Below are 26,684 nucleotides of genomic sequence, written 5' to 3'. Positions count from 1 at the left end.
TGGCCGGAAAGGCCCAAACTTCTTCCCCGTTCCGAGTTCGGGAGCGCGTCGTGCCCTCCCCTGAGGGCGGGGAGACGGGCGCCGGCGAGGCGGAGCCGGCAAGGGTAGAAGACGCCCAGGTCCGTCCCCTTTTCCGTGGAATCTGAGCTAGGCTTCTCAGGTTTTGCGTCCCCGCTCTAGAACCGGGTAAGTGGTTTTTTAAAAAGTCCGCTTTAGTTGTTGAGGCAGCGGGTGTCCCCGCCGCTCGTCCACGGAGGAGCCGAGTTTGAGTGCGGTTGCGCTCTCGTCCCGCGGTCTGTCCTGGAGGATCGGAAAAAGGAGCTCGTGGCCCAAGACCTTTCCCTCTAGGGGATGCGAATTCCTCATGCGTAAATCACGCAGGGACTTTCGCTTGCCGGCCGCGAGCCCCCATCCTGGTCTTCAGGGGGGTCTGCGTTTGGGCTGCACCCCGCAGGGCGCCGTGGGTCCCGCTCCCGCCGCCAGGCCTGGGCTTGGGCATTCCGGCTGCAGCCGGCGGCGGTGTGCAGCCAGCCCCGTGGCGGGAACGGGCTGGTGCTCCGCGCCTCTCCCGAGCTCCGCCCGCCCGGTCGGAAGTCGCCTCTTGCCATCAGAGCTGCTGTGTTACTTTTGGAGAGAAATGCCTAGTTTCCTGGACCCCCCCACTCCCCACCCAACCCCGGTGACCCTGACCCAGAATGATTTTCAGAGGAAAAAAATTACAAAATAACCACGTAAACACATCGTTAAATGTTCACTTCGTTCCGAGACGAGGCTTTTCTCAGTGACCAGGGAATGCGTTAATGATTGAACTCTTGAAAGGCCGAAGTTTGGACTGCTAGCGGAAAAGTTGTGCGATTCCCACTGAAGCCGTCTGTGTCTGGTCCGCGGCAGCAACTCCCACCGAGCTCTTCCCCAGCCCTGGAGAGCGGCCGGCCTAGTTCCATCCAATCCTTACATCCAAGAACCTGGAGAGGTCTTGAATTACCTATTCAACTCCTTCTCCACCACCCCCTCTTACCAGAACTGGGCACTGAGATCCAGACCAAGAAAGCAACCTGACAAGGTCACACAGCCAGGCAGCCACATTTCTTAGGTTACTTTTAATTTTTTTTTTTCTTTACATTTCTAGCTTAAGACTATAAAAAAAAGAGAAGGCTTACATGAAGCATTCTTGATCAACAGCAGCACATTTCCTAACGATGATTCTCCTTCCAAGTTCTAATTTTTTTTTTTAGGTTGTACCAGAAGTTCTTAATTTCATCTTATGCCCTTCTCTCATTAAGTGCCCTTGCTCTGGCTTTGTGACTTGATTTCTTCATTCTGGATTAAAATACAGTTCTAACATTTTCCCCATCCCTTTAGTTTTTATTAAACCAAACAGACTGAAACAGAGCATAGAAAAAGATCACTGAGGAGGAATTTTAAATTCTGTATTTCCTAGATTTCCGAAGTATGCTTGGCAACTTTTTTAAGATTTTATTTATTTATTTGACAGAGAGATCACAAGAAGGCAGAAAGCTAGGCAGAGGGGGGTGGGGGAAGCAGGCTCCATGCTGAGCAGAGAGCCTGCTTGTGGGGGCTCCATTCCAGGACCCTGAGATCACCACCTGAGCCCAAGGCAGAGGCTTAACCCACTGAGCCTCCCAGGTGCCCTGCTTGGCAACTTTTAATGGGTCAAAAGTACAACCAAAAATTAAGCCAGGTCCTCTAATTTAAAATTTACACTTGATGAATAGAAAAATCTATTTGAAAACACTAGCAAGGTGGCAGACCTGCTGACATGGAAATGATTTAGTCTAACAGAGCCTGGTGCGTGCTGGCATGCTGTGGAGGGCTCACGCAACTGTTGCAGTTAATCTCGGCCAGGATGGCAAGCAAGGGAGTACTGGCCCCTTTTTACAGATAAGGAAATTTTTACTAGTTTTCTGTCACGGCCAGTGCGACAAATTGACCAGGGAAACGTAAGGGTAAGAGGATGGCGAAAAGAAATTAAGAGACAAAAAGATGGGGGCAGGAGGGACACTGAGGAGGATGACCAACAGGGCCAATTTTATTCCACATCTTACAATCATTTATAAGGCAGATCACAACAGAAGGAGTAGTACATCATACCTAGTTAGATGACCGCAAGTTTCTATAACAAGTTTACATTAACTACAAGCAAACCTCGTGATGCCAGGTAGTCTGGGCTAGTGCCATTAGCAAGACAATCAACCTGGGAGTGGATTATGGGAGGGTCAGGAACCAACCAACTAAGAATTCATGATCCTGACCACATTGTTCCCTTCTGTAGGGAGAAGGTGTGGGAAGTCACGTAGGGGAGTGCACTACACACAGCACCGACCCTTTCTCAGTGTTACTCAACTTTCCAGTCCTTAACCTTCTCAAGGTGTCCCGACTTTGAAGGAGACACCAGTCAGGGCCTGGTTTGGTCCTCGACCCCACAGTTTTCCTAATAGAATGAGGTCCTGTGTATCACTACTGGATCACCCTAACTTACAGCCTTTTGGAAACTTTCACACTCTGAGCAGATGCCTTAATCATAAAATATGTAATCCTACCTGCGGGTTAGTTGAATTTCATATTGCTAGCTCAGCCTGTTTCACTATCATCATTATAAGGTATATTTTTAAGAAGCTAAGTATCTTCTGTGCCAACATTTCAAAGGGTAAGATGAAAAGGATTGTATAGTAAGGAAAAAAAATCAATCAACATTTAACATACTAGAGTTCTAGCTCTGCCTCTGTGTGACCCTGGTGAGTCTCTTAACCTCTTAGAATGTTTTCTCATCCATAAAATGAATGATTTTAATTCAGGTTTCTGCGTACAATTAAGTGGTTGCTTTCCTCCCTATTGTGAAAATAATTATACCAGTGGGCATAAAATACTTGGTTTTTAGAAGATCAGTTATTAGGGGTTTAAGGATTATAATTACTATTAGCGTATTGTATTTTTTTATTCTTTTTATTATTCCCTTTGACATATCCCCTTATGTATTATATATTATGAAGCAGGTGATAATTCTGTGAATAGTTGAAGGGGTTTTTCAAAGGCAATTTGTGCAGTTTGAAGCCTGATCCATCATAGTGGCAAAGGCTCAGTAGGAAATAAGATGGACAGAAGCAAAGGAGAAGACAATGCTGTCAAGGTTATGCCTGGTCTCCTTACATGCTTGATAGGATAAGATGGTAGTACTAGGTGAGGCAGCAGAGTCTTCTAAATCCAGTATTAAGGATGAGTATCCTTTTTCCTTTGTTCTTTTTTCCCAACTTAGTAGATACCAAAATGTAGGGGAGGAAATGTATATGTTAGATAATTTTGATAGATTCTATTTCAGAGTAATTTTGCTTTTATTACTGTTACAGTTCTTTGAGGATAATAATGATGTCTGTTGGTGAAAAGCTAGAGGCAGGTGCTTGAAAGAAATAAATACGTAGGAAATAGGTAAAAGTGGAAAAGTCGCTGCAGATCTTACATGGTGTATGTAGCTGTGTGAGAGACTGAGCACAGTTAACAGGAGCTAGGAGGAGGGTTGGGGCATTTTCTCTTTGCCCTTTGTGTTCTCTGGGGTTAGCACAGTACCTCGCTTACAGTTAATGTTCAAAAACTACATGCTGAATGAGTAATAGCCAGTGTTTGCTATTAATATTTTGTTTAAATGATTCTCCAGACTGAATTGTTTGAGGTGAAATTCTTGTTTATAATCTGAGTCCTGTAAATATTGTTATGTAAAATCAGAGGTGATTATGGAATTATAGAATAAAGAATATTTTAATGAGTAAGAAAGGAGAAAAGAGATGGGAAAGGAATCATGATGTCTACTATATATAGGAGTGAACATTTGCAGGGTTCAGTGCTTGATGCTTGCCGTGTCTCTACCACAGTAACCCTGAGTGGGAGCCCAGTTTTGAGAGGAAGAAGCTCAACAAAGTTGATTGCCTTGCCCAACGCCATCTGGCTAGGAAATGATAGAGCTGGAATTGATACTGAAAGCTGTCAGATTCCAAAACCTGTACTCTTTCCAAACACTGTGTTGACGGCAAAAAGGGAAAAGAAAGCTGTGTTATCTCCAGAATGGAAAACTATGAGCTGGGCAGCCTTGTTTCTTATTTTTGTTGCTGCTGGGTTTTATTTGTTGTTGTTGGTTTGTTTAATTGTCTTTATATTTTCACTTTCTTGTCTAAGAAATACCTGGCCTGAGTGAAGAGCTAGATAGAAATTCAGTAGTGAGACTGCTGGTGGGTGTGGAGTGAGCCGCCTTTTCCAGGTCCTCACCCCGCACAGGTGTCACCCTTAGGGACAGCTCAGCTACTCTACAATGACCTTAGGTTTATGTCTTCTGCCTGTTTCTGCCCCCTTCTGCCCCCTTGTATTTGAGGTTTGCCCTTTAGGACATGTCACTGCTAAACCACCCTCTAACAACAGACAATTTACTTTCTCCTCTGTGCTGGTACTGTGTGGCATCACTTAAAGAGTCTTAAAATGATACGCTTTTTGGTTAATTATATCAGGAACTTTCCACCAATAACACGATCAAACTGCTTTTGATCGCCCCCCTGTACTTGGAGTGACATTTTATAGTTACCACATAACTGTTCTGAGTAGTCCTGTGTTGAACTTCAATATAGTCAAAGTCTGAGTTCTTTCATCTCAAGTCCTAGTTTCTGCAACTCTTTGATCTTTCGCCTACTCATGGTTGACGAATATAATTATTCCAGAAGTTAGCAACGATGCTCTGGGTGGTGGCAGAGTCTAACTAACTATTTGATGTGGTTAATATCAAGAAATTGTGATAAACCACAAGCTAAATTATGGAGATACAGTCAAAAACCTTTTTGTTTCATTGCCATAGGTATGGAAGATTTCCATAATTAGCTATTTTCCTATTCAAATGTTGTTTACCTTTTCTTTTAACTCTGAGTTTTCATTTTAATGATAACAGTGGTAGAAAAAAAGTAACAGTGATAGGACAGAAAGTTTAACTGTAAATGACCCTTGTGATTTATAAAAGATTACATAAAGCAGTCTTTTTAGTTTTTCATGTTTTCCTCCTTTGTTAAATTGAATGAACTTCATAAAGCTAAGTATTTCACCATTGATAAATCTCAAAAACTTAATGTTGAGAAGAAAAAGCAAGTTGCAGAATTAAGTACAGTATGACCCAATCTAAGTAAAGTTTGGGACCGTGCAACACAATAACACATGTTGTTCCATGAAGTAGTGATAGGAAGTCATGCCTGGGACTGATGAGCACTGAGTTTATGGTAATAATCAGCACTTAAAAAAAGGCTGGGCCAGGAATGGGTTTGGGGATGGGTACAGAAGGCTTTAGCTATGTCTATAATGTTCTAGGTTTTTAGAATGTTGAGATTTATTAAAGCAGGGGGCAGGTAAGTGTGTACATCATATGCTTTATGATTCTCTCTATATTTGAAATATTTCACAATCTAACAGAAGGTCTATTTATCCAATGTTAGTAAAACTTAACAAATTTCTAAGATGTAACAGCACAAGCTTGCCCAAAAAGAAACCCAAGATACTGTTTCATGCTATGTCTAGCCAGATGTTTTTGTTTGCATGTTTGATTCCCTTGTGGAAGGCACTGAATCCCTACAGGAAGTAATATCAAGTATTTTGCTTTGTAGCTGAAGGATTTGTAAGATGAAAGGTCCTTAAACGTGAAATGAGATCTGTGTAAGCTCATGATTTAAATTGTTGTTTGAAAAATTGTTTGATCTGCCCCCTCCAGGGGGAAAAACATAGTGATACAGCCTAGATACCATTTGACAGTAGATTATTTTTTTTTTCTTGGTGTCTAGATCACCATGGCGACTGGACAGAAGTTGATGAGAGCGATTCGAGTTTTTGAATTTGGTGGACCAGAAGTGCTGAAACTCCAGTCGGATATTGCAGTACCAATTCCAAAAGACCATCAGGTGGAAATAATTCCATAAAAATAGGCAATAATTATACTGAGTGCGAGTCTCCAGAACATCAGGCTCATGTTGAAAAAAAGCAGATTCACAATAATTCATAAACACAGTGGATTAGGACAGTTTATACTGATGCTATAAAGAGAGCATAATTATAACTGTTAGTGAGTTACATCCATGAAAAGGGAAAATAACTTGCTCAGAACATTTTTGAGGTTGAGGATCATCTATGAAGTGCAATAATTGAATTTTTCTGCATGGAGTCATAAGTAGTTTTGAACAAGTTATTCTATTACAAACTTTCATGATTTCTATTTTGTGCACAGTAGGAAAATCATTTTCTTCTGCATACATGCCTCCTATATATGATTTAAGAGAATTTAAATGAAGAGTTAATCATTTCCGGTGACTTTAACAATATACTTTCTCATTAAAAATTATGTATTTTTATTACTGCACCTTCCATGACTTCCAAGTCTCATTTCCTTAATGAACCTTGAAGCAAAGCATCTGAGAGTTTTTACAGTTTGGCCATAACCTAACTTTAGAGATTCATATCTCATTGCTCCTTTTCAATAGACTGTGCTGTAACAAGCAGCATTGTCTGGTTTCCCCAAGAGCCGCTTTTATTCCTTCTGTCTTTGCACATACTATTCCTTCTACCTGAAACATCCTTTTCTCCCATTCTGAAAGAGAATCTACTCTTCTTTTAGGGCCTAGCTCGGATACCATTTTCTTTGTAAGGCCTTCTCTTACTCTTATAGCAAAAGATATCATTACATATTAAATAAGGTAAAATTAGATTCTGTGGTAGATGTAACCTCAAAATCTCAATGGCTCAACATTAGAAAATTATTTCTCATTAACTAAATTCCAAAATTCTAAAATATCAGTGGGTAACTCTCAAAGAGTGATTTGTGGACCCAGCCTTCTTCCATCATGGGGCTCTGCCACCTTCAACACCTCTGTCTTCTGGGGTCACTTCTATGAAAGAGTGAAGGCACAGTGTGGATTGCCTAGAACATCTTTATGAGCTAGAAAGTGGCTCTGGTCACTTTTGTTCACATTCTGTTGCCTAAAACTCAATTATAAAGGCACCAAGAAATAATATTCTTCCTAAGGACCCAGGAGGAGGAGGAATTGGGTTTGATGAGCACATAAAGGTTTGTGCCACACATCCTCTCAAATATTTCCACTACTATTTTCCCATTTGTTTTTTAAAATTTTATTTATTTATTTGACAGAGATCACAAGTAGGCAGAGAGGCAGGTAGACAGAGAGAGGAGGAAGCAGGTTCCCCACCAAGAAGAGAGACCGATGTGGGGCTCAATCCCAGGACCCTGGGATCATGACCTGAGCCGAAGGCAGAGGCTTTAACCCACTGAGCTACCCAGGTGCCCCCCAAAATGTTTTTAATATAACACATTAATAAGCCTTTCTGTTTTATCTTTTTTATGTATATGTTGGTTTGCAAAACTAACAGGAGCCCATTAAAGGTGAGGTTTTCCCATCCATTTTTATAATTCCCATAATCAGTAGAGTCGTATCATTAACACTGAATGAATACCTGAATGTTCTGTGTGAACGAAAATACATTGTCATTGCAGGTTCTAATCAAAGTCCACGCATGTGGTATAAACCCAGTGGAAACATACATTCGTTCTGGTACTTACAGTAGAAAACCGCTCTTACCCTATACTCCTGGCTCCGATGTGGCTGGCATAGTAGAAGCCGTTGGAGATAATGTATCCACTTTCAAGGTATTACATTTTAAATTATTTCCATTTGGGCTTAATATTTTTCCTTAAAATATTTTAATATAGCTTTTAAAATGTGTCGTTAGTCTTTAAAAGGCCCCGTTATAGATTAAGGAGAGCATTTGCGGTGATGAGCACCGGGTGTTGTATGGAAGTGTTGAATCACTGTATTGTACACCTGAAACTCGTATTACACTATCTGTTAACTAACTGGAATTTAAATAGAAACTTCAAAAAAAATGAAAGGCCCATTACACAATTTCTGCCACTTGGGGGACTCCTCTATTCAAAAAAGAGATTGGCTTTTATCTAGAGGTCTTCCTAGTTTCCATTGTTGGGGATAAGCGCTGGGTAAATTCTGTATCTTCACATTCTCACAGAATTCACCTGTGATCCTTTTGATGTAGGAGAAACATGTAAGGACAGAAAATAGGCAAGGAAATGATACTGTTTCCTCTCAATAATACACAAGCCAACATAATGTTTAATTCTTTTTATAAATTTAGTTTCATAAGATAAAGGAAAGGCCAATTCTTTTGAATAATAAGTAAAAGATGAAAAGAATGCCAGGTCAACTATACATTTTTGGAGCTCTGACTCAGATCAAGGTGACTGAGTCAATGAAAATATTATGATCGGGGCTTTCGTTATTTATATGCCAAAAGAAATCTAAATCATAGATAGCATATTCATGGTCCAGCATCTTTCCTCATAATTCCTTGACCTGCTCCACTTTGGCAGCACATTTACCAAAATTGGACCGAGACAGAGAAGATTAACGTGGCCTCTGCACGGGAAGGCATTCCGATTCCTGTGGCTGTGCTCCCCTCAGCCCGTGGCGGTCTGGCTTCTGCCCTCATTGCTCCACTGAAACGCTTCTTGCTAATGTGGCTAATGGCCTCTCTATTGCTAGAGTTAATGGGCCCTTTTATGTCATTATCTCTCTTGACTTCTTGGTGACATTTGACACTGTCAGCCACTTAACTTTTTCTTAAAAATTTTTTTTTTCCTTTCAGCTTCTATGACATCATTCTCTCCTGTCCTTTCCCCCACTTCCACCTAGGCATTGTTTTTCAAGCTGCTTTTTCTCGGGATGTTCCTCAAATTTCAGAACTGCCCAGTATTCTCAATCTCGTTTTACACCTCTGCTTTTGGTATTCTGTGCCTTCTTCAGGATGATCCCATGGTTTCCATGATCACATGTGATGTCTTTAGGTTAGAATTTTCCACTAAGCTGTGAACCTGTCCTGTCTAATAAGGTAGCCACTAGCCACATGTGAATTAAAATTCATATTAACTTGAAGTAAAATAAAGGAATCAGTTCCTCATTCACACCAACGACATTTCAGATGTGTATAGCCTCTGTTTGTAATGGCTGCCCTACTGGACAGTGCTGATACAGAACATTTACATCTTCACAGAAAGTTGTGTGGGAGCTGTGGGAGACGGGACCCATGCCACCAGCCCTTGGTAACCTCATACACAGTGTGTCTGAAACAGAGCTTACCTTTTGTCATATCAGATCAGCTCTGCTCTTATGCGACTATGTTGGTGACATCGGTGGTTTCACTCCCCGTCACTCAGCTTTCCCTCGCGAGAATGGTTTTCTCTTGTGTCCTTCTGTGCCTACTGCCTGGAGTTCAGGTTATGCTGCCTAGTCTCTTACCTGGATATCTGTGACAGATACCTAACTGACCACCTGCTCTCCTTCCTCCACGAATCTATCGCTGCTCCATAAGGGATGTGTTCTGAAATGTAATCGATTGTTGTATAGTTTAATTCTTAGGTCAGTTCCTTACAGATTTCAGAGTATTGCTGAGAGTGCTTATGATGTGACAGAAGACTCTTTTCTGCTCTTTCCTACTGTCCTCCTATTCCCATCTCCATTCCTTCTCACCCTATACTTTATTTTTTAGTAAAGCTGTTCTTTCCTGCATACCCCATGCTCTTCCTTCTCTGTCTTTGCTCATTTTTGGTTTTTCTGCCTGGCAGAATTAAACTGAAACTTATTAACATAGGTGCAGGGGCTTTTACCCTCCAGCTTTAGTTCCTTTTCATTGTATCTCTGAAACTGTTACCTTCCATGCATTAGACTACTTACTCACTGGGTACAAGTGCTAGAGGTTCCTCAGCATTTATTCCTGCCACTGTTTCTTTGTTTACTTTGTATCCTTCACTTGTAATAACTTTTTTCCATTTCATTTTTCAAAATCTTAGTCCAGTTCCTCAAGACCTATCTTAAATCTTAGCTTCTCAATGAACCTATTTTTGATTCTTTAACTTAGAAGTAATTCCTTTCTTTTCCTGGGACTTAATCTTTGATAGTTTATTATGTTTTCTTGCATTGTAGTTATTCCTATCCTTTCCTTTTCTCTCTTCCTAGAGTTTAAGATGCTTTTGATGGGGGAAGTTATTTTGTTATTAGTATCTGTCACAGAACTCAAAGTTCTGCTTTCCAGAGTGAATTCTTAGAATGTGTTTGAATTATATTGCAATCTGGGCAACATCTTTTGAAGCTGTAAAAACAGGAATAATCTTAACACAGTCATATTTGACCATTTGCAAGTGGCACTATAAGCAGTGACACGTGTCTTTGACTGCTGGATGCCTTTTGAATCTTTTCTGTTTCTATCCCACTGCGTAGGGCTATTACTTTTTTAGAGATCTTTTTTTTTTTTTTTTTTTTTTTTACAGGACAAATTTAAGTACCGTGAAAGTTATTGCCTTAATGTTTTGCTTATTCCAAGGAATATTTACATTTTTTTCAAGAAAGGGGAGTCCGGACAGGTATTTATAGTAGCCAGTCTGATTTCCCTAGCATGCAGGTCATTTTGGTCAGGCTCCAAGGCCTCCCTTGTGCCTTACCTCACCCTCAGTTATGCATCTGCTTTCCAATAGCAAGGACCCAGCAGAGTTGACTGAGAGTTTACTGTGTTTCTGATGCTGTAACAAGTGAAGAAGCCTGTCCCGGCTCATCTTGCTGTCAGGATCCAGGCATAGTTTCCTGCTCTTGGTGTATGCATAAAAAAGGAGGAAGGAATGCAAGAAACCTGGGGGATGGATTTAGAACAGGTATTTGGTGTGTGGAAGAAACCTTGTATCTTATTTATTTCTTCTTCCTAGTATTTCGGGAAAAAAAAATAGTTATGCTAACTGCCATTTACTAACTGCTTAATCTGAGCAAATTATTGAACTTCTTTGTCCCTAGATTTCTTCATTTGTGTAGCGGAATTAATCTAAAGTGGTGATAAGAAAAGTACTTACCTCATAGGCTCTTGAGATGATCAAATTAGACAATACTCATTAGACTCCTAATACAGTGTCTTGCACAGTAAGGTCTCCTGGTAAGGTTGTCTTCTCATTATACCATTCTGGAGGTTTTCTTTCCTTTCCTTTTTTATTTTCTCCTATTTTCCTTAAGTTTTCTTCCTGGTTTCTATTAATAAAACATTTAAGAATGTTCAGTATGCTACAGATATTTTTACGAGACCCTAAGATGGAGACAATACATAAATACTTATTCATTGTTACAAAAGTTGCATTAGAAGAGATTATACCCATTTGACATCATTTTTAGTCCCTATTGCATTTATCAATTTCTTGCTTTCCTCAGAAAGGTGACAGGGTTTTCACTACTAGCACCATCTCGGGGGGCTATGCCGAGTATGCTCTCGCAGACGATCACACCGTTTACACACTACCAGGAAAACTGGACTTGAAGCAAGGAGCTGCCATTGGTATTCCCTATTTTACTGCTTATCGAGCCCTGCTCCACAGGTAATGACACACACGGTCGGTCATACACCCAGTACTGCCTACCTTCCTACCATGCGTCCATGTCTCTCATATTTGGTTACTATTTAGTTACCATTAAGCATTTATGGACTGGAAACTATGCTAATTTGGGAGATTATTCTAATCACTGGGGATACAAAGAAGAGCAAAACGCTGTCATTGTCTTTAAGATGCTGACAGTCTAGTTAGAGAGACAGACATGAGAGTAATAATATTGATGTATAATGTGGAAAGTACAGTGGTATAGATGTGCATAGGGATTTATTGGATCATAAGGGATGTAACAGTGGTGATGAGATAGGGCTTCCTGCCAAGATGTGAGGCTTGGATTATTTTAAAGTCATGGTTCAGAAATCTTGTTATCCAGCCCTAGAAACTAATTGCTGCAATTTAAAAATACCATGTAGGGCCCTTCCCTAGACCCACTGGTCAGTTCCCACGGCTGGGATCTGAGAATTTATATATATATATATTTTTAAAGATTTGATCTTTAAGTAATCTCTATACCCAACATGGGGCGTGAACTCACAACCCAAAGATCAAGAGTCACATACTCCACCAACTGAGCTAGCCAGGCACCCTTCTGAAAATCTGTACTTTTATCAGGGAGTTTTCTTGGGAAAGAATACCTGTTGGTGGGGGTGGGGGGTAGGCAGAGAAAATTCTGGACAATAGGAAAAGCCTGCTGTTGGGGGGGAATATCATGATATTTAAGGAGAGCTATAGCAGTTTGATTTTGTTGGATAGAATATTTCAAGGCAAAGAGTCATGTTGCATTAGGTTGGAATATAGTAATCTTTTAATAAATATTAGCTGTCACATGAAATAGGTAGGTTTCAGATTGTAAAAAGCAAGATGATAGAGCTCACACACTGTTCTGTAAGGGATTGGGGTCATGAAATGTTTTATTCAGGGGAATGATACTGTTATAGGAGTGTTTTATTAAGATTACCTATGAGCTATGTGAAGGATGGATTCGATGACAGGAATGGAGAAAGAGATGGAAGGGTCTTATACGAGTGTCCTTTAGGCAAAATACTTAAGGGCCAGAGGAAGGGCCATGGTAGAAAAGGTGTAAGGGAAAGGACAGCTATTAGAGGGTAAAATCAGTTGTGTTTGGTGACTGTTTGCTGTGGAGAATGAGAGAGAAGATGAACTTACAGATACTTCTGGCTCTTTAGGTTGAATAATGTTGAACTATGACAAAGAAAAGAAGGAAAAAGTTTCAGAGGGAAGCTTGGTCCAGTTTTGGAGTTGAAACCAAGATAGGTATTGTGATGGAGAAGATCAGAAACCTGTTGGGTGAAATTATCTGATGCCTAGAGACTAAAGATGTCAACATGGGGCTGTCAGCCGGTGGGTGGGAGTTGACAAGATGAAAGTGACTGAAATCCTTCAGGGAGTGAAGAACAGTGGAGTGAGAGTAGAAAGTTAGAGAACATCAGCATGTAGGAGTGTAGTCAGAGGTAGGGGAAAGAGACCTAAGAGACCAAGGCCAAGGTTGTCTAGAGGTCATGGTGTCTATAATAAACACCTGTTAAGTTCATGTTTTTTGAAGACAGGAAGACTTGGGTTACAGTACTGTCTTCTACTAACAGCCATATGACTGTGGTCCGGTTACTTTCCTGTTTCAGCCGTAGTTTACTGGTTTGAAAAACGTGAATATTAATAACACCTCCTTCCTAGGGGTGTGGTGAGAATTCAGTGAGGTCATACCTGTTAAGCTCAGTACAGATCCCAGTGCAGAGTAAATATTCCTTCAGTGTTGATAGTGTTAGGGGCAATAGTTGATGTCACTACCAAGAAGGAAAGCTAGCTGTCAAATCCAAGAGTGAGGTGTGTTTGGAAAAAAGAGCAGTTGGGCTTAGCATTTCAGAGGTGATTGGTGACTTGAGTCAGGTCACTTTCAGTAGAGTGGTGAGACAGAAGTTTGAGTGGGCTGAGGAAGAAGGTGGAATTGGGTTCCTCAAATGGAGGTAGTTAGGGAGGAGGAAGTAGAAGAGTACTTGGGAATTTGTGGGGACAAAAGGTTAGATGGGAGTTGAATATGTCTATAGCTGAGGAAAGATCTAGCAGAGGGAGCAATGGAAGGTTTGGAAGAGAGGGTGGAGTGGCAGGTAGTAGGATGGAAAGATGTAGAATACGTGGAGAGGTTGGCTTTAGACATCAAAAGGACAGCTCTTCTGCTAAACCTAGACGCGGTAAAGATGGTATAACTATGGAAAAGTTTGTGGGTAGGAAGAGGTGGAGTGTTGAAGGAACTCATAAGAGATTGCCTCACTTTTCATCATGAAATAGGAGACAAAGTGTTCTTTTGACAATCAGGATGGAAGTGGCACCAAAATGCATGATCACGTGATTTTATTATTATTTTTTAATATAGTACATAACCATTTGGATAGATTATTAAGGAAGTTAGATTTTCATTAATCCAGGGCTGGAGTATCAGTGGCATAATGCAATAGCGTGAAGGAGGTGAGAGCACGGGAGATGAAGAGAGAGGAGTTGGGTTGAACTGCCATGAGGTCCTGGCTGGCTAGTACAGGAAACACGACCAGGAGGAGCTAGTGGGCAGAAATTGAGCAATCAGGAGACAGCAATCTCTGGGAAGTTGAAGGAAAGATGTTGAAAGACTACGGGCTTACAGAATTAGGAGATTACTATCATAGCACTGATTGTTAGAGTCTGATACATTTCTTCAGTAGAGTGGTTGAGGGCGGTTACCAGGTTCCACCTTGGGAGAGAATTCAGGAATTGTGATTTAAGGTTTTCTTCCCAGAGAATGTTGAAATCTGTTAGATTAGGGCTGACTTTGGGGTGGAAGAGAGAGCCCACATGCCAGGTGCTAATCTTCAGTGACTGGGAGGAAGCCTGGAGCAGCAGCATGGAAGGCCAGGCCAAAGCTCGTGCCCCTGCTGTGAGCCCCTGAGGGAGATGACTATATTTGTCAGGATTCTCCAGAGGAGCAGAACAGCAGAACGTGTCCGTAAAGATTACATACTTATATACAGAGAGTGAGAGAGAGATTGATTTGTGGAGGCTTGGTGAATTTAAAGTCTGATAGGGTAAACTGGCAGGCTGGAGACTCCGGAAAGAGCTGCAGTTCAAGTTCAAAGGCAATCTACCAGCAGAAGCTCTTCTGCTCCAGAAGTCAGTTTTTGTTATCTTAAGGCCTTCAACTGATTGGATGAGGCCCTACAGAGACATTCAGAATCATGCTTAACCAAATTCTGGCCCCAGGCCCAGCCAAGTTGACACACAAAATTAACCATCACAGTGACTCTGTGCAAGGGTAGAAGGATCCTAGCTGTGAGATCTGGGAGAGGGTTAGCTTGCTTTTTCACCATCCTCCCCAGGTCCTGTGGTTTAGGAGGATGTACCCTTAGTGTACAATTAGATGTACCAATACTACAGTATGGTATTGGTAATCCTACTCCCTCACATTTATATTTTACTTTTTAAAATGTCAAAGATAATAGTTATCTTAGTTTATCATTTCAGACTCACTGCCCTCGGTCCCCTTATTTCTAAACAAGAGAACTGTAAGAAGTTTCATTCACTGCTCATAATTGCTGTTTGTCAGCTGTTGGTACACAGCCTTGAGCACGACCCGGGGTCATTGTGTTGTTAGTCCCAGACTGAACAGAATGTCTCTCCACTGTGGCCACCCCCTATTTTTCTAGGAAGTAAGAGATTCTCCCTGAGAATCAGATCTGGATCACAGAACAGCTGCTGGATTGGGACATTAGCACTTGTCCATCCAGAGTAATAAAGCATCCCCTAACTGTCTTGCTGCGTGTGCCTTATTTTTCGGTATAATGAACCGGAAGTGGAAAGAGTATGTCATTTCACTGAAAGATCTAGACATTTTTGGTGTGACAGGATTGATCATATTTCTTACTGTCGTACCACTGCGGATTCAGCATTGCTCTCTGAAACCTGGGCTTAGAAGCTGTGCAACCTGATGTTCAAAGGCATGGAGAAGAAAAAATGGTTTCTTAAATCACCTAACTTCTGTGTTTCCTTGGGCATTACCCTGGGTCACAGTATCAAGACTGTGGTTATCATAATCCTCTTTTTTTTTTATTTTCCCATAATCCTCTTTTGAGACACGTTCTGTGGGAATGAATGAGAGATTCCAGGTCCTCTAGGTTTAGCTCTTTCACTTCATGTGCCTCCAAAGACTGTAGCCTCCCAGAGGGAAGGTAGCACCCCATGTGCTACCAGCATCCAGCACTGTTCATAGAACATAATAGGTTCCTATTAAATGTTTGTTGAATGAACAAATGAATTTCATGTTTTCCTTTGTCTGTGTCTGAAGAACCCTCATTTGATACTGTGAAGATTGGAGAATATTTTGGGCTGTAGAACAAAATGAGTTTCTTGTTTGGGGAAGTGTTAGTTGAACTGAGGGTGGAATTTCCTTAAGAATGACAAACACCTGCGCTTCATTATCTTCAAAGTGAGGTGATGAACCCTTGTTTTGTTTCGCAGTGCCCGTGTGAAAGCTGGAGAAAGTGTTCTGGTTCATGGGGCTAGTGGAGGAGTAAGTATTTGTTTATTTTTAAGTTTATGTTTAAAGGAGCTTATTTGTGTAGGTTTTACATTATATTTCTTTTCAGCCATTTTTAAAAGCCAAGTTAATAAATATAGTCAGTATTTGTAGTCAATAAAGAGACTCCTCTCTGTAGTAAAGCTTCTTAAAATGCTGTCTTCTGAAGGTGATTCCTTGTCATTAGTTTAGCATTTCTCTGTTAAAACCTTCAACAGATCACCCCATTAAAAATGTCTGTGTTAGGTTTTCCACCCGTGTCAGGTGCAGACCAAAATAAACTAGCTTTGTTTTTGCCTTCAAGTAGCATATGTTATAAGAGTATTTATTTAGAATTTTAAATAGTTGTTTAAAGTTAATATTAATTCCATATTCCCTTAGATAAGGAAACTAAGGCTCATTAAAGCTTTACCTATGTTGCCCCAGACAGCACGGCAAAGCCACACGGTGAATTCTCAGACCCGTCTATCTCCCTTCCACTGTTCACCTGCTGTGCTTTGATGACATTCATGGAATGCACGGTGTACAGCTGTGTCCTTAACACTACAACCCATGGCTTAAAATGCTAATGTGGGTGGGGGAGGGAACTGAGAACTTTAAAATAAGCTCTTCAGTGAAATAACCCAACACAGGGCTGTCAGAAGCTTCTTCAAGAAACCAGCTGTCAATCTGCCTCTGAGGAGCTTAGAGGAAAAGTTAGAGCTCTGAGGTTGGAATTTAACAAGAAATCCACATGACCTCTATCCTGCATGTAGAGGCTTTAGAAATTTTGGAGATGAGATTTCACGTTTTTTTTTTAAATACAGGGCCTGGGGCTGGATGGCTCACCTTGAGGAAGCTGGTTAACCCTTTCAGAGCATTGTGTATCCTCAGAGTAGTCAAAAGGAGTAGCTTGTTAAATGACACATTGTTCCAGGAGTAATGAATGGCATCCTGAAAATGTGAAATTATCTCTAAAGGTGGCCAGGTAGTACTGAGCGTTCAGCCTATTGTGTTTCTGTTACTTTAAATAGATGAAGCACAAGGTTCCACACTTAGCCTCCTGTCTACCTCAGATCTGTTCTGAAGGATTTCACAGATCAGAGTATTTACTAAAAAGACTAAGATTGTCTTTTGGGGCCTTGAGAAAATATGACAGATATACCTTGTCAAAAATTCCTATTGCTTAGCTTCACCAAAGAGGCTATTTTGGGGTTAAATTAAATTTAACCCAAAATAACTAAAGGATCTGTCATACTTGCATTTATTTAAATTGCTTTGGCTTTCAGAGAAGTAACCTGGTGCTCTCTATAAAAGGGAGAGGTTTCATAGGAAGAGGAGAGAAGAATTTAAAGAAAATCTTTTTATTCCCTTTACCCTCGTGTAAAAAGCCCAGTCACTTCACCATGGTTTTAAAAAAAAAAATTTTTTTTTTTTTAAGGCAAAATCCACACTGTTCTCTGAGCTGCCTGAGTTTGTTAAATCCTTGGCTAGCAGGGATAGGCTGGCGGCCTGGTGTGAGAAGCGCTTCTGATCCTCCCTGCCCTACCAGAGGGAAATAGTACTGGGTTTTGTCTTGCTTCCGTTTGTACTTTCTGTCCTCATTTAATTCAAATTCCTCTGGGATTATGTTGTGTATTTAAAATGGTGTGGAATTGATGAACACAGCTGTTATCCAGATACATTGGTAGGGAGTGCCCTATTTTAGTGTCAGCAAAGTAAATAGAAGAAAAATAGTTGACACATAATGGTACATAATCTGTTGAAGTACTGTTGCTGGTATAATTGTTGACAAGAAGAGCATAAACAGTACCTTCAGAACAGCTCTTAAATGCCTCTTTAGAGTAGAGCAGAAGGAGTTATATTTACATTAACTCTTTAGTTCAGATACAGTTTTATTAGAGGCCTGTGGTTTTTTTTTTTTTTAATTTAAAGTAGCAAAAATCAATAGTGCTAACTCTGTACTATATTGTATTTCATGGAATTGAATGTCTCTCTGACTCATGAGACCGTGAGTCCCAGGGTTTGTTTGTTTGTTTTGGTTAAATCAAACAGATCCCTGCCAAAACCCAACTGAGTTCAGACTCGACACTCCCATATGCCGTACAATCTTTACAGTCTATTTCAGGCCTGGGAGTCTGTGATTCTGTTATAGTTTTAATCAGTTTCTATCATCGTTTTTCATCTTAATTCTTTTCTGTCATTCCCAATCCGTAATGGTTTCACCTTCCTCTGAATCACTGGTTATCACTGAGGGGTGGTTTGGCATCATCCCATCTCCCCCTTGAACATTTGGGGCAGCGTCTGGGGATATTTTTGGTTGTCACTGGGTAGAGGGGCTGTGGTGCCTAGTGGATAGAAACCAGACATGCTGCTAAACATCCTTCGAAGCATAGGCTAGCCCCTGCAACACAGAATTGTCCTGCCCCAAATGTAGGTAGTGCTAAGTTTGAGAAGCCCTTCTGTAAATGTATGTGACACTTATCTGTACCATTCACGTGGCCTGTAACCAAATATAGGTTTCCTAGTCCTGCAAATTAAAAAAAAAAAAAACTGCTTTTGTTTATATTCCTTATATGGTTTTATTTCTCCTTTATCCTAAGCACATTTATATAGTGATCTAGTGATTTCGTGCAGTCCATGGCTTTAAATACCATCTACAAGTGATGAATCTCAAATTTAAATTTCCAACTCTGGATGCTCCCAAGTCCACATGCATATTCAGCTAATTATTGCATATCCTCAGTTAAGTGAGCAAATGCGGCTCAGCATTTGCAAAGGGAATGCATGCTCCATTGGCCACATCTTGCACTGCCTCCCATGTGCCCTACCCTCAAGCCACGTTGACCCTCTTTCTGTCCAGGCTATTCCCATGTCACCAGGTGAGCTAGGACCATTCTGCCTACAACATTCTCCACCAGGCTTTCCACATCTTCACACGGCTTGTCCCTCACTTGACTTAGGTCTCATCTCTTCAGAGTTGCCTTTCTTGGTGACCTCACTAATCCCTCTGCCTATCTCCAATAGGCTAGTTTTTTTTATAGCACTTTTTCATAGCTAAATTTATTTTATTCATTAATTTGTGTGTTTATTATTTTCCTCCTTTCTCAGAATATAAGTTTCTTGCATGAAGTATCATGTCTAGCATATAGTAAACAATAAATGGTCATCATATGGATGAATGAATGAATTTGCTCATATACCTATCTCTTCTACTTAAATGATGTCACATTTGTCATTTAGCATTTTATATGTATTGTTTAAGTATGAAGTCAGGGATCAAGTTTTGAATGACTTTAAACCCCTTACCTTTTGCACAAAGTAGGTGCTGAGTAAGCATTTTATACAGTGGTTAAAAACTCAAGCTCTGCAGACTGAATTGGTCCAGCTCTGTGATTTGGCCCTGTTCCCATCTCTGTGACCTGGTCAGGTTACTTACATTTTATGAGCTTCAGTTTTCTCATCTGTGGAATATGGACAATAATAATATCTACCTCCCAGGCTTATTGTGAGGATAAAATAAAGCAACGGAGAAGGATAAAATAAAGCATTCTGTGGTACCTGACACATTATAAATACTCAATAAAAGTTAGTTATTGTTGTTCTTCTTTCTTCAGACCTTGTCATAGACTCGGAATTCTTTAAGGATAGGGTAGGACCTAGAAGAACCTTAAGTTTATTACATATATTTAATAAATATTTGTAGGGATGCCAAGAATCCAAAACTAGGTGTTTATATTTTGTTTTTCAGGTTGGACTAGCAGCATGCCAAATTGCCAGAGCTTACGGCTTAAAGGTTTTGGGCACAGCTGGTACTGAGGAAGGACAAAACATTGTTTTGCAAAATGGAGCCCATGAAGTGTTCAATCACAGAGAACCTAATTATATTGAAAAAATTAAGGTAAAATAACTACAGTTTTATAAAAAATAGATTTTATTTCTTGGGAGACTGACTTTTTTGTGTGAGCTCTTTTCTAAACAGCCACTCTCTTAAAGTTGTTTGCTCTTTTCTTAATGCCTATGTGTGTTTCACAGCTTTAGTAAATTAAAAAGCAGAGGTGTCTAATTTTCAGACCTTTACTCTCATCTGTCTTGTTTATGTTTATCAAATAAAACCTACCCTTTCCAGAGTCTTACAGCTATCAAAATTGGTACTCTTAAGTGCAGTCACATTTTAAGTAAAGTCACAGCTTTGTATTTAGAGCCCTGAGGTGTTCTTTTCTTTTTTTAGATTTTTTTATTTTGTTTTGTTTTAATCATTTAAATTCAATTACCATATAGCATATTATTGGTTTCAGAGGTACAAGTCTGTGATTCATCAGTATTTTATAACACCCAGTGCTCAGTACACACGTGCCCTCCTTAATGTCCGACACCCAGTTACCCCATTCTCCACCCCTCACCCTCCAAAAACCCTCAGTTTGTTTCCTATGATTAGGAAGGGATCTCTTCTGTTTTGTCTCCCTCTCTGGTTTCGTCTTGTTTCATTTTTTTTTCCTTTCTTCCGCTATGATCCTGTGTTTTGTTTCTTAAATTCTACATATGAGTGAGATCATATGATCATTGCCTTTCTCTGACTGACTTATTTCACTGAGCATAATGTTCTCTAGCTCCATCTACATTGTTGCAAATAGCAAGATTGCATTTTTGATGGCTGAGTAATATTCCATTGTAGATATATACCACCTCTTCTTTATCCACTCATCTGTTTAGAGATAGAGTGTGTGTGGCAGAGGGAGGCAGAGGGAAGGAGCAGAGGGAGAGGGACAGAGATACTCAAGCAGACTCCATGCTGAGCGTGGAGCTGGGGATGCAGCTCTATCTCATAACTCTGAGATCATGACCTGAGTTGAAACCCAAGAGTCAGACTGCACCACCAAGGTGCCCCCCCCCTTTTTTTATATTTGTAGGTACTGTGAAATGATCAGTACAATAAGTTCATTAACATCCAACACCATACATTGTTACAAAAGTTTTTTTCTTCTAAGAACTTTCAAGATCTACTCTTTGCAACTTTTAGATCTGTGATACAGTCTTATTAACTATGGTCACCAGGCTATACTTTACATCCCCATGACTTTTATTTTTTTTTTTAAACTGGAATTTTCTACCTTTTTGACCATATTCACCATTTCACCCACTTCCAATCCCCTGCCTCTGGCAACCACGAGATTTTCCCAACCTAATTTCTTTTGGTATAATTTTTCATTGGAAGGTGAGGTACCTAGAGATTACAAACTGGCTTTGTGTAGCCTAGGGAAAAAAGTTGATCTTTTAATTGGATGCCAAGGAGGAATGAATAACCATTTCCCTCATCCAGAGCAGGGAGTTAGGCTTTAGGTAGTTGCTGTATATAGTCCATTGTTAGAGCAGAACTCAAGCAGGTTCTGAAGTTCTCTGTTTGCACTGTAGTAGCAATTTACTAAACACTGATTACTTTGCTAAACCTCAAATTACTTGTTGAGATTTAAAATTTTCCAGGTACTGATTACTGTGTAACCTCAGCCATTACAAATGGAGGAAAATACAAGGGAGAGTATATTTATTAGCACTAAATCATCTTGCCAAAAAACTGAGTAAAGCTACTCCTTTGTGTATGTCTAGGAAACCTAGAATTAATTGAATATTCACTCCTGATACCATCATCCAAGAGTATTTACAAAGATGAAAAATGGCCCATTATTTTAAGAATATATTTTTGTTTTGCAGACATATAACTTTAAGACCCTGAAGTCTTATGGCTTCTTTCTCGTCTACTAGGTCCTTCTGCTTAAGTCTCTCTCATTCTCCGGATCACTCCCTTACCCTTTTTCCACACCCTTCACCCCCTCTACCACCAACACTTCTTGAAAAAGCAGTGAGTACTTACTCTTTTTACTTCCTTACCTCCCATCACCTTCTACTGCATTTTGCTTGTCAGAAGTCACTGGTGAGCTAATTATCCATCTGCTGCTTTTGACCTGGCCTCATTCTGTGTGATTTTTTTGGCAGCAGCTGACCCTGACCACATCTCCTGGAAGCTGGTTCTCTTCTTACTTCCCTGACTTCATTTGCAGTCCTCTTCCTCCTCATAATACTTAAATGTTGCTGTTCCTTAGCTTTTACCATTGGTCTCGTGTCTTCCGTGGTGCGAGACCTTCCTCTGATGAGTCTCACCTATACCCATGGCTTCTGTTTGTGCCCACATCCTGCTGATTTCCAGCACTATTTCTGGCCTGCATTCCCTTCCTTCATGCCATCAGCCTGCTAGATGTGGCCACTGGTCTCTTCATCTGAGACAGACCCACATTTCTTTTTTTTTTTTTTTAAGATTTTATTTATTTGACAGAGAGAGATCACAAGTAGGCAGAGAGGCAGGCAGAGAGAGAGAGAGGGAAGGAAGCAGGCTCCGTGCCAAGCAGAGAGCCTGATGCAGGACTCGATCCCAGAACCCTGAGATCATGACCTGAGCTGAAGGCAGAGGCTTAACCCACTGAGCCACCCAGGTGCCCCTATTCCTATCTTTTAATCGCTATTCTCCTTCCTACCTGTCAGGTCGATCACCTCCGTCTGTCAGTTTCCACACTGACATGCCTTTCAAATATGTCTCCCTCTTCGTTCTCGTCTCTGCTATGACTTAGTTTAGTTCTCATCTTCTTCTCCAGCTTTGTCTGTTATTTGTAAGTGACCTAGTAGTCCCTTCTGTCTTCACAGTTTCCTGAATTATTTGGTTCTCCTTTAAAAAAAAAAAAAAGAAAAAAATCTCCAGAAATACCTGAAATGGAAGCTCCATGAGGGTAGGAATTTTTGTCTTTCTTGTTCCCTGCTGCACCTTCAGTGCCTAAAACAGTGTCTGGCACAAAAATTAATTAATGAACACCTGCCCTCCTTCAAAGTCTATACCCTTTAACATGGCATTTGATGCATGTTCCCAGCCCATAGCAGTTGACAGTCGCCTCTCTACCTCTTCCTCTCCCCGTACCCGCCTTCCGAAACACATGCCCCAGCTCCCCTGGGATACTTTCTAATCCTGACTTGGACTCTTAGGCCATAGCTTTTCTGTTTTCTCTTTATTCTGCCTCAGGCGTATTATCTGCTGGCTCCTCTTCCTTCCTTTTTCCTTAAGGAACTCCTGTTCATTCCTCAGGGCCTAGGACCTCATCTCTGTGGAACTTCCTCTGATCATTACAGGTGATCAGACTAACAGCTTTGTTTTTCTCTATAACCTATAGTTTATTTCCATTGTTGCAGCACTTAGCTCTTCCCATCACAGCCTTGACTGCAGTATGTTTTCATCTTTCTCCCTAGCTTTGTTTTGAGTTCTCTGTGTCCATCTTTGAATCCCCAGTACTTACTTAACAATTCCTGGCACTGGTATTCTTTTTTTTTTTTTTTTTTTTTTTTGTTAAATAAAATGAGTATAAGGTATATATGTATAACTTATTTAAGAGAAGAGCCAGTTTTGAACATTTATAACTAAGTTCAATAAGTAATAAACACAAAAGGTATAAAAAAAAAAAAAAAAAAGAGCCAGTTTTGGATGTTGCAAACCAACATCTCTGAAAACCCAAAAGAAAAGGAGTAGTATGGCAGGCTGATTATAAATCACTTGGAACAAAACTAAATGCACACAAAGAACATACTGCAACACCAGATAGCCAATGATTTCCTTCTTTTGTCTTTTGTTTTTTAACAAAAGTGGAAGCCTTTTTGGAATTTGATACTTGTTGTTTGCTTCTCTGTGAAAATACCTTTTGAGAGGCACCTGGGTGGCTCAGTGGGTTAAGCCTTTGCCTTCAGCTCAGGTCGTGATCTCGGGGTCCTGGGATCGAGTTCCGCATCGGGCTCTCTGCTCAGCAGGGGGCCTGCTTCCCTCTCTGTCTCTTTCTCTGCCTACTTGTGATCTCTCTCTGTCAAATAAATAAATAAAATCTTTAAAAAAAATACGTTTTGAAAACAGAAGATTTTCAACTGAGGAAAAGTATTTTATAGTCAAGTTGAGTCAAAGCATTTGAAATTTATTTAGTATAGATCTTTATCACTTTAGATGTTGTGACTGGTCCCTTGGAATTACATCAACACTATATAATTAGATCATTTAAAAATTAGTGTTATTAGTCTTAAAAATGTAGCATTTTATGTCTTTTGAAACATATTTCTATAATATATGGGACTGTGATAACTGTTCTACAGTTTTTTTTACTTGTTCTCTTATCTTACTCTGCATTCTTATTTATTACATAGAAATCTGTTGGTGAAAAAGGAATTGATGTGATCATTGAAATGTTAGCTAATGTAAATCTTAGCAATGATTTGAATCTTCTGTCATATGGAGGACGAGTAATAGTAAGTATTTTTTTTTTACCACTTTGAGGCTTTACCATAATTCAGTACTATTTTTCAGTGATCTTTAACTATAGACAAATTGTTTTTCTTACTAGGTTGTTGGCAGCAGAGGTCCTATTGAAATAAACCCACGGGACACCATGGCAAAGGAATCTAGTATAATTGGAGTTGCTCTGTATTCATCAACCAAGGTAGGAAAAGAAGTGACTCTGATTTTGATAACTTAAACATTGATACAGTTTGCCTACTCAAGCAGACTGTAAGTTCCAGTAGATGTAAGTTCCAGTATCTGACTGGGTGGGTATGTTAAGGATTAGTCACTACAAGATAACTGGGGTGGGGGTGGGGGTAGATGTAATTTTTTTTCCAAGGCAAGACACTTTTGAGAGAGAAAGGAGATACTATTAGTAATTACTTCAGGACAATAGAGTTTTTGTAAACTGACCCTGCCTCAGGCAAATTGTACTTATATTTAGTCTGTAGAAAACTTTTTCGGTAGCTCTGGACAAATGACAAAAGCCACATATTCGTAAGGAACTGTTTATGTTCTGACTCTTAGAATCTGAAAATTTTTAATCCTTCCGAAAATTAATTCATCTGTTCTTCTACATGTAGGAGGAGTTTAGGCAATTTGCAGCGGCCCTTCAAGCTGGAATGGAAATTGGTTGGTTGAAACCTGTAATAGGTTCTCAGTATTCGCTGGAGAAAGTGGCCCAGGCTCACAAAAATATCATCCATAACAGTGGAACTAGTGGGAAAATGATTCTTCTCTTAGAATGACTAATTCTTTCATGTCTTCCTAATGTAGTTAGAGGGTTCCTGCCCCAGTTTTACTCACACTACCTTTGCTCTAATCAGCATTTGTTGGATTCAGTGAGTTTCTCATGTTAAAAAACAAGATTTATCTTTAGAGATGTGGTCATTGGAGTACAATTTATTTTACAGCTCACAATATTCTTTACGCCTGCCACCTGCCTTGAATCAAGAAGTCATTATAGTAGGAAGTAGAATGTCAGTAGTCATTTGGCATTGGGTACATTACAGAAATGCCTGGTACTTGATCATTAATTCCACACATTTGACAAAAGCAAGTTAATTCAAAATGAGGCTGTGTGGTTTCCAAGCCTGCTTGTTCTGATGAAGGTTCTTTAGTATCTGGTTAGCTCAGAACTGTATCATACTCTGAAGATTTTCTGGACTAAATAAGACCCCTTTTCTAAACTTCTCTCATCTGGATCTGCAAGTCTCTTGCAAGGGCAAGATAATGTCTAGAGAAATTTGTTTTTTAACAAATAGTTTTCCAGCATTTCCCCAAATATTAGTACATCCACTGTGTTGATGGTTGATTGCTCATTGTCCATATATTCTGGGAAGAGGACAGCCTTACTTTTGGTGTAGTAAGATAGGTAGGTACATAGTCTCCTGACAGATACTTCTTGATTGATTTGATTTTCAAACTAGATTTAGAATTATCTGTGTAATGGGAGTCATATGTTTTTATTTAAATTAGTAAACAAGTTTGACACATGAAGAATGATCTGCTTTTGTCTTCATTACATGGTGACCTGCAGTAAATTCTGTAGAAAAAATAAAACCTGTGTTTATCTATTTGGTCTTGATATAGTACTTGCCTTACATCTCTTTTACATAATTCCTAACGGTTAATTTCTAACAGTGTTCTGTGCTGGAAGTCCTTATCGAAACTAAAAAAGGAATAATTTCTTAGAAATCTTGACATCAATGTCATGTGCAAAGAAATGAAGTTTGATTGTTAATTTTGTTCTTGCTTTTCTCCATATGCTCGTAGCCTCCTGTATGCATACAAACACACATGCACATACACACATATATGTATAAAGAGATTTATGGAATTTTCTCATAGTTATGGAGGCTGATAAGCCTGAATCTATAGGGTGGGCTGGCAGGATTTCTATATTGCAGGATTCTTTCTCGGGGAAACCTCAGTTTTAATTCTGAATGCTTTCAGCCCATTGAGTGAAGCCCACCTGCGTTACTGAGGATAATCTACCTAAAATCACCCGGTGACTCTTTGTAAACACCCAGAGGAAACATGGCAATATTATGTTGATACATAAAACCAATCATCACAAGAAGGTGACACAGAGACACAGATGAAGGGCATTTAGTGTAGGCTGGGATTTCTAATTACATGTTTAATATTTTTGATGTATTTGTTAGCTGCCTCCATCCAGAGTAGCTTTGGCCCTGGGAGTACAAAATACATGCAAGCTTCTGAAGACAGAAAAAGGGGGGGGGGGGTTGGCGCGTGGTAACATTTTATAATGTCCTTAGCTTAGCTTTCCTGAGTTAAGGGGCTATGTG

The 26,684-nt window shown here is 40.0% G+C and overlaps 1 protein-coding gene across 2 annotated transcripts; it reads left to right on the top strand.

Moving 5' to 3' along the window:
• The first annotated feature begins 92 nt into the window (after positions 1 to 92).
• Positions 93 to 25,949, top strand: CRYZ (crystallin zeta). Of its 2 annotated transcripts, XM_082686118.1 has the most exons (9): positions 93 to 185; positions 5,820 to 5,936; positions 7,541 to 7,693; positions 11,304 to 11,467; positions 15,980 to 16,031; positions 19,768 to 19,917; positions 24,240 to 24,341; positions 24,437 to 24,532; positions 24,957 to 25,949. In XM_082686118.1, exons 2-9 carry the CDS (start codon positions 5,826 to 5,828, stop codon positions 25,119 to 25,121), a joined length of 993 nt encoding a protein of 330 aa, XP_082542244.1. In that variant the 5' UTR covers positions 93 to 185; positions 5,820 to 5,825; the 3' UTR covers positions 25,122 to 25,949. The 2 variants fall into 2 exon arrangements, with proteins under 2 accessions (XP_082542244.1, XP_082542245.1); XM_082686119.1 differs by lacking the exon at positions 7,541 to 7,693 and having other exon boundaries at positions 103 to 186.
• Positions 25,950 to 26,684: the final 735 nt, after the last annotated feature.

The sequence above is a fragment of the Mustela nivalis genome (assembly GCF_964662115.1).
Source record: "Mustela nivalis genome assembly, chromosome: 10".
Taxonomy (NCBI): Eukaryota; Metazoa; Chordata; class Mammalia; order Carnivora; family Mustelidae; genus Mustela; species Mustela nivalis.
Note: the sequence above shows the minus strand (reverse complement) of the source record. Positions and strands in the feature narration are given on the sequence as shown.

Coding starts and splice junctions, on each gene's coding strand:
- CRYZ (XM_082686118.1), top strand. CDS start 5,826: ATGGCGACTGGACAGAAGTTGATGAGAGCGATTCGAGTTTTTGAATTT. Junction 5,937..7,540: donor CAATTCCAAAAGACCATCAG/GTGGAAATAATT, acceptor TTGTCATTGCAG/GTTCTAATCAAAGTCCACGC. Junction 24,342..24,436: donor CATATGGAGGACGAGTAATA/GTAAGTATTTTT, acceptor TTTTCTTACTAG/GTTGTTGGCAGCAGAGGTCC.